This window comes from Corapipo altera, unplaced genomic scaffold, assembly GCF_003945725.1.
Source record: "Corapipo altera isolate COAL_440 unplaced genomic scaffold, ASM394572v1 60553, whole genome shotgun sequence".
Taxonomy (NCBI): Eukaryota; Metazoa; Chordata; class Aves; order Passeriformes; family Pipridae; genus Corapipo; species Corapipo altera.
This window is the reverse complement of record NW_020885273.1, coordinates 1-7,811: the sequence shown is the minus strand read 5'-3', so window position 1 is coordinate 7,811 and position 7,811 is coordinate 1. Positions and strand designations below refer to the sequence as shown.

The 7,811-nt window shown below is 55.6% G+C and overlaps 1 protein-coding gene across 1 annotated transcript in view; it reads right to left on the bottom strand.

Moving 5' to 3' along the window:
* Positions 1–6,102, bottom strand: part of LOC113940338 (ubiquitin carboxyl-terminal hydrolase CYLD-like) — a gene marked incomplete at its 5' end in the record, with an annotated part of 8,092 nt that extends 1,990 nt beyond the window's left edge. The window contains 9 exons of the mRNA XM_027631469.1: positions 716–834; positions 978–1,086; positions 1,301–1,430; positions 2,365–2,431; positions 3,122–3,213; positions 4,109–4,219; positions 4,777–4,918; positions 5,275–5,428; positions 5,882–6,102. Coding sequence (XP_027487270.1) covers positions 716–834; positions 978–1,086; positions 1,301–1,430; positions 2,365–2,431; positions 3,122–3,213; positions 4,109–4,219; positions 4,777–4,918; positions 5,275–5,428; positions 5,882–6,102 — 1,145 coding nt within the window. The remainder of the gene's footprint in view (positions 1–715; positions 835–977; positions 1,087–1,300; positions 1,431–2,364; positions 2,432–3,121; positions 3,214–4,108; positions 4,220–4,776; positions 4,919–5,274; positions 5,429–5,881) is intronic.
* Between the last annotated feature and the right edge of the window lie 1,709 nt (positions 6,103–7,811).

The window sequence follows — 7,811 nt, the reverse complement described above, 5'->3', positions numbered from 1 at the left end:
GGGATGGGAATGATCCTGAGGGAAGGGATGGGAATGATCCTGAGGGGATGGGAATGAACCTGAGGGAGGGGATGGGAATGAACCTGAGGGAAGGGATGGGAATGATCCTGAGGGAGGAGACGGGAATGATCCTGAGGGAGGGGACAGGTTGGGATTCATGGGGGGGAGGGAAGGACTGACCCTGGGAGAGGGGACAGGGGTCACATTCCCAGTTTATTCCCAAATTGTCTAACTCCTGTGTTCCCTGGATGTCTGGGAATGCTGTTGTGGCAACAGCCTGGCAGGAAGAAGCTGAATCTGGAGCCTGTCACTCTCCAAGAAGTTGTGGGAATGCTCATGGTGAGGGATCAGCACCCAGTTTGTGCAGGATTAGGGGTTTTTATGGAATAGGTTGGGATTTGTGCTTTTTTATGGGATAGGTTGTCCAGAGAAGCTGCGGATGTGAAGCTGAAATGTCCAAGGCCAGGCTGGACAGGGCTTGGAGCAACCTGGGATAGTGGAAGGTGTCCCTGCCCGTGGCAGGGGCTTGGAATTCCATAATAATTAAGTTCCCTCCCATTCCATGATTTTACGATTCCACGATTCTTCAGGCTCTGTGTGAGCAGAGGGTTCAACACCCTGTGGGAATGACTCTGTGCCCAACATCCAGGGAAATTTTGGGAGGGTTCAACCTCATGCCGAGAATGGATTCTTGGGAACATCCAAGGAAAAATACCTGTCTGGAGCAGGAGCTGCAGAACTGCTTCAGGCCCGTGGCTGCGAACACCTGGTCCTGGAAACATTCCAAACACTCCAGGGTGGCAACATCTCCACACAGGCAGCATTCCCTGGGACCTGCAGGGACAACAGAGGCTGGGCCTTCCCCAGATCCCCCCCGAAATCCAGCTTGTCCCGCCAAAACCGCGGGGAATTTTTCCTCGGGGAAGGAGGATCCCACCCTGATCCCAAAAGCTCCCGGCCCGTCATTCCCAACTCACTGTCCAGGAGCAGGTCTGTGATGTCCAGCTCCAAGGAAGGGATGATTTTGCTGAACATTTTGTACTCCTTCCCAAAACGCGGCATTTGGATAATGAAGCAGGAGGGGATCTGGGGAAAGGAAAGGGGAAAGGAAAGGGAAAGGGGAGTCAGAAGAGCCAAAGCTCGGAGATTCCGCTCTAAATTTGGGAATGAAGACTTCCTGCCTTTGCGGGATAAAAGGGAAACGGGGAAAGCCACACCCTTTTTCCCAAGTCAGGCTTGGATTCGGTGTTGGATGTGGGACCTAGAAGGTATTTTGGGAAGCAGAAGGGAAGGACCTCACCTCCACCAGCTTCAGATCCGAGGACAGGAAGGAACGTTCCACCAACTGCTGCACGTTGGGAACCACCAGATCCTCCTGCTTATCCAGGAAGATCTGGTAGCAGTAACAATCCTGCTCCTGCCCTCCTGACCTGCAGGGAATAGTCATGGGATGGCTGAGGTGGTGCCGTGGGAGGATTCTCCCTAAGGATTCTCCTGCCGGAGCTTCTGGGCTCCAGGCACTGGGGCAGTTTGGTGCCACACCCAGCCCTTTTTCCACATGGAAATCCCACGTTTGTGCCATGGGAAGGGGGGATAAGTAGGATTTTCAGCCTTGTTGTCCCCCCTATAGCACCAAATCCTGCTCCCATGGGTAAAATTCCTGGATATAAATATTAAAAAAATTACTGGGAGCAGCTTTTAAGCCCAACAATCCAATGGTTGCTCCGATGGGAGATCCATTGATATTCCCATCACTGAGCTGTTCCAGGAGAGCTCCCAAAAGGCCTCCATCCAGCAGGGGAAGGATTTCCTCGGGATAACCCCCTGCAGGGAGCTGCAGCACAGAGGCCCCCTTTGTGCTCGGCCTTTTCCCAGGATCTCTGCGTTCCAGGATCCACAAAGGAGCGCGGAGATCCAACAATCCCCTTCTGTTACTTTTGGCTTCCTCCAGCCCCTCATCCCCTTTGTGGAGCCCTGGGATGGCATCCATGGGCTGCCTGTTGGAGAGGTTCTGGGATGGGAGCCAGCTCAGCAGCCTGGATGCATCCCAGATTTATCCAAAGGCTGTTGGATCCCGCTGGCTCTGCCCTCAAACCCCTTCTCGACTCTCCCCGAGGGTGGGACAAGGCTTTTCATCCCGATTTTCCGAAGGCAGTGCCTTCCAGGGAGAGCTCAGAAATGTTTTTTCCTGGCTGGGAAGATCCCAACAAGCAGGATCACAGGGGACAGCAGAAGGAGCTGCCCAGAACTCGGAGCTGTGCTTCCAGAAAGCTCCATGGAAAGGGAAAAGTGACCCCCCTCCCCCACACAGGGAATGTGAGGTGGAAAACCAGGGAATTGCATCCCTCAGCTGTGGAAACCTACTGGAGTTTCAAGAGTGGCTCCATTCCCAGGATCTGCTGCATTATGAGGTTGAGGAATTCCTCAGGATCTGGAAAGGGGAGGGAAAAGGGATGGGAGCCAAAAGCTGCCAGGGAAACACGAGCCAACATTCCATGAACCTGGAATTTCATTTTTTAGGTGAGGGGGCCACCGGGATAAAGGCTGAGAGCACTTGGATAAGGCACAAATCCCAAGGGGAGCACGGAAAAGGCAAACCAGCCTTCGGATACTGCACTTTCATGAATCCTGGAATGGTTTGGGTGGGAAGGAACTGTAAAGATCATCAAGTTCCAACCCCCTTCCATAGGCAGGGACACCTTCCACTATCCCAGGTTGCTCCAACCTGGCCTTGGACACTTCCAGGGATGGGGCAGCCACAGCTTCGCTGGGAATTCCATCCCAGCCCCTCCCCACCTTCCCAGGGAAGAATTCCTTCCCATTATCCCACCTAAACCTGCCCTCTGGCAGTTTAATCCCATTCCCTGTGTCCTGTCTCTCCATCCCTCATCCCAATTCCCTCTCCAGCTCTCCTGGATCCCTTTTAGGTTCTGGAAGGGGCTCTACGGATACGGAAAGTTTTAAAACCCGAAAACATCTTCCGTGTGAATTTTGCCATAAATCACCGGCTCCTTAAAGCACATTCCCGGGAAAAGCCCAAAATTTCCGTGTTCAGCTGGTGCCTGGATGAGGTAGAACACAGAGAAGCAGCCCTGGAAAAGCTCCAGAGGGAGCTCCTGACCTTTCTCAGCGTTGGTGAAGCTGGAACATTGTCCCTTGTCCGTGAGCTGCTCCCGGAGGTGCATCACGCTGCTGGCCCGGACAAATCCAGTCCTGGAACGACAACCGGCTCCGGGTGATCCCTCCAGGGCGTTTCAATCATGGAATGGGTTGGGTGGGAAGGGATTTTAAAGGTCATCTCGTTCAACCTGCAGGGATGCCACCCGCTATCCCAGGTTGCTCCAAGTTGCATCCCTTGGGTGCTTCCAAGGATGGGGCAGCCACGGCTTCTCTGGGAATTCTATTCCAGCTGCTCACCACCCTCACAGGGAAGAATTCCTTCCCCCTTGTCCTGTCCCTTCATCCCTCATCCAAATTCCCTCTCCAGCTCTCCGGGAGCCCCTTTAGGCTCTGGAAGGTGGATGGTCTCCCCTCATCCAGCTTGGAATTCTTTGGGATCGCTTGCTGATGAAGGCAAAGCTTCATCAACTTCAGGATTCCATCCAGAGGTGGTTGGAACCCCAGGGATCCCTGTTTTTCCCTTTCCCTGGGAAGTCCAGCTCCCAAGGTTTCTCCAGAGCGGGAGACTCTCGTGGAAGGAGCTGGGACAGCCTCACATCCCAGGGAAAGGAACAACTGGAAGAATCATCACAGGATCATGGAATGGTTTGGGTTGGGAGGGATTGTTGAATTCCAACCCCTTGCCCTGGGCAGGGACACCTCCCACTATCCCAGGTTGCTCCAACCTGGCCTTGGGCACTTCCAGGGATGGGGCAGCCACAGCTTCCCTGGGAATTCCATTCCAGTCCCTCCCCACCCTCCCAGGGAGGAATTTCTTCCCAATATCCCACCTAAACCTACTCTCTGGCAGTGGGAAACCATTCCCTGTTCTCCTGTGGGATGTGGCTGGTAGGAAAATCCCTTTCCCTTGGTGCCAGCTCCCACCTCCAGGGCCAGCAGAGAAGGAATGAAGGCAGACGGAAAACTCCCGGCATTCCCAGAGACCCACCTCCGGAGGGGATTCACGATCTCATCCCGCAGAATTCCCTGGACATTCCTGTCACTCAGTGGGAAGGGCATGAAGAGCATGGAGTCCAGCACAGATGTGCAGGAGAAGAGGCTGTGGAAAGAGTGGGATGGGTTTAATCCCGATGGATTGGGAGCGACGGCCGGAACCCAAAATGCCGGTGGATGGTGACAGTCGATGGTTGGGATGCTCAAGATTCCATGCATGGAATGACAGGGAGGTGAAGGACAGCACAGCTGGATCGATGGACACTGGGAGAAAGCAAGGGAAGAGCTCAGGGAGAAGGGAATTCCTACTTGGCAGCCAAAACTCAGGGAAAGGCCCCAGGGAGTCTTTTCCTCTCCAAACAGCCAAGCTGGGACCTCCCGGGTGGGTTCTTGGGAAGTGATTCCAGCCACAACTTCCAGGGACAGAGCCGGCACGGTCCGAGTCCGGAAAACTGGGAGCTCTCAGCACCCTAGAGGACAAGACACATGGGAACGGGGGAGGGAGGGGGTTCCTCAGGGCTGGAAAGCCTTCCAGGGTTGGGAATGAGCTGGAAAAGCAGCCTCGGGGCTCTGTCTTCATGGTTTTATCCCGCCGACGTGGAAATCCAGGGAAGTGCTGTGATTTAGGGATTAAAACCCCGCTCAGGGAAGGTATTTTCTCACCTGAAGAGAGCGGCATCCATGTAGCAGGAATTGCAGTGGCCTTGGATGCCCTTCATCCGGCCCCGCAGGACGCGCACGGCCGCCTCGTTCCTGAGGGGAGGAAAACTCTCCGGAGGAGCCTGGGGAAGAACTTCCCGTTCTCCTGAAAGGAAAACAAATCCCTTGGAGTCCCCAAATCCTGGGGGGCAGCTCGGCCCTTCCCTGATTCCCCCCCTAAGAGTCTTAAGCTGAGCCTAAGACTCCAAGGTGGCTTCTCCATCTGGGCTTTCCCGGTTTCCCGAATCGCTTACGACCTCTCGCGCCGGCGGGGATGTTCCCTATGGAATTTTTTTAGGTTGGGAAAGACATCTGAGAACTTTGGAGTCCCCCCCTGAAGCCAACAGTGCTGAGGGTGGGGTGGGGCACAGGTGCCACCAGAACCCAACACTCAAAGCAGGTGAAGGACTTCCCTTCTCCACGGGGAGTCTTCCCGGTTTTCCCGCTTCCCGGAGGACTCACCGTAATCCAGGAGGGAGGGTTGGGCGTCGGGAAGGCTCTGGAAGCGCCGGTCGGGTTGGCAGGAGTTGAGCCTCACGAAGAGGCCGCGTTTTGGGGCGCAGTGGAAGTAGGACTTGCCCAACCACTCGCCCCCGGTGACCCCCTTGTCTTCATCCTGGAGAAGACATCCGGGAATGGCAGAATTTATGGGATCACGGAGTTGGAAAAGAGCTCTGAGAGCACCCCACCACCCCTAAACTGTGTCCCCCCCAAAGGGTCACATCCACAGGGATGGGAAATCCCTTCAGGAATGGGGATCCCACCCCTGCCCTGGGCGGCCTCTTCCAGTGCTTTCCAGCCCTTTCCAGGGAGGAATTTTCCCAATATCCTGCCTAAACCTCCCCTGGTGCAACTTGAGGCCGTTCCCTCTCGTCCTGTCCCTTGTTCCCCAGGAGCAGAGCCCGATCCCACCCATTTCCACCTTCCTGTCCCCTTGGATCCCTCCTGATCCCCCTTTTCTCCAGAATGAGCCCCCCCAGTTGCTCCAAACCCTTCCCAGTTCCATTCCCTTCCCAGAACGCGCTCCCAGCCCCTGGATATACCCGGAGATCCCAAACCTGCCCCTCACCAGTTCCACTCCCGCCATTTTCTCCTTAATCTGGGGCAGGAATCCCAACCAGCGGATGATTCCCGACACTTGGCTCCCCTTGTCCAAGGCGATCTGGACCATGGAGTTCACTTCCAGGGGGGAATTCCCACCTTCGCCCTCCTCGCTGCTCTCGCTCGTCTCCGCTTTCCTTGGATTTGGGGGGCCCAAACCCACGTCGGAGTCGAAGGACGGAAACAAACCTGGTGGACAACACAAAACACGGGGTGAGGTGGGAATTCCATCCCAAATGGATGGAACCTCTGGATCTCACCTAATTCCAGGCCTATTTTGGGATTCCAGGCCACACAGACGAGCACTAGGTGTAATTCCCAACGGATGGCCAAGCTGGTCCAACAGGATGACAGGGAATCATAGAATCAGCTGGGTTGGAAGGGACCTCTGAGATCATCAAATCCAAACCTTGATCCAACCCCGCTGTGGTTCCCAGCCCGTGGCACTGATGCCACATCCAGTCCCATCTTAAAAACCTCCAGGGACGGAGAATCCACCACTTCCCTGGGCAGCCCATTCCAAGGGCTGATCACTCTCTCTGGAAAGAAATTCTTTCTAATATCCAACCTAAACCTCCCCTGGCACAGCTGGAGACCGAGCCCTCTTGTCTTGCTGATCGCTGCCTGGGAGAAGAGACCAACCCTGACCTGGCTACAACCAGGGAGTTGCAGAGAGTGATGAGGTCTCCCCTGAGCCTCCTCTTCTCCAGGCTGAGCCCCCCCAGCTCCCTCAGCCTCTCCTCATGGGAATTGTGCTCCAGACCCTTCCCCAGCCTCGTTGCTCTTCTCTGCACCTGCTCCAGCCCCTCCATGTCCTTCCTGAGCTGAGGGGTCCAGAACTGGACACAGCACTCGAGGTGTGGCCTCACCAACGCTGAGTCCAGGGGAAGAATCACTTCCTTGGACCTGTTGGCCACACTGTTCCTGAGCCAGGCCAGGATCCATTGGCCTTCTTGCCCACCTGGGCACACTCTGGCTCCTGTTCAGCTTCCTGTCCATCCACACTCCCAGGTCCCTTCCTGCCTGGTTGCTCTCCAGCCACTCTGTCCCAGCCTGGAGCTGCCGGGGATTGTTGTGGCCAAAGTGCAGGACCCGGCACTTGGCCTTGTTGAACCTCATCCCGTTGGAATCAGCCCATGGATCCAGCCTGTCCAGGTCTCCCTGCAGAGCCCTCCTGCCTTCCAGCAGATCCACACTCCCCCCCAGCTTGGTGTCATCTGCAAATTTGCTGATGGTTCACTCGATCCCCTCATCTAAATCATCAATAAAGACGTTAAACAGGACTGGGACCAACACTGATCCCTGGGGACACCACTGGTGACCGGATCTCAACTGGATGCAGCTCCATTCCCACCACTCTGGGCCTGGTCCTCAGCCAATTCCCAACCCAGCACAGAGTGCCCCTGTCCAAGCCTTTTCCAGGATTATCCCATGGGAGACGGTGTCCAAGGCCTTGCTGAAGTCCAGGCAGACACACCCACCCCTTCCCTCACGCCCCAGGTGGGTCAGAAAAGGAGCTCAGGTTGGTCAGACAGGTCCCACCCTTCCTAAACCCGTCCTGGTTGGGTCTGATCCTTGAATGTCCCTGTTCCCTCTTTCCCAGCCTCGGAGCTAATCCAGCCCTTCCCAAACTCCTGGAATGGCAGCAGGGGGTTCTTCCTGAATTTTTCTGCCTTTACGGAGATGAATCAGCGAAAATTCCAAGGTTTTTTGGTGGGTTTTGGCGGCGACCGAGAGATTCCATCAATTCCTCGCCTTTCCCAACGACTCCCACCGGAGCTTTTCCCACCGGGATGAAGCTCCGGCTTCGTCTCCCACTAAATTAAAGCCTCTTCCCTGAGGAAAAACTCTTCTTCCCGGGATTCACCCCAGAGAATTCCGCCTGGAAGTCGGGGATT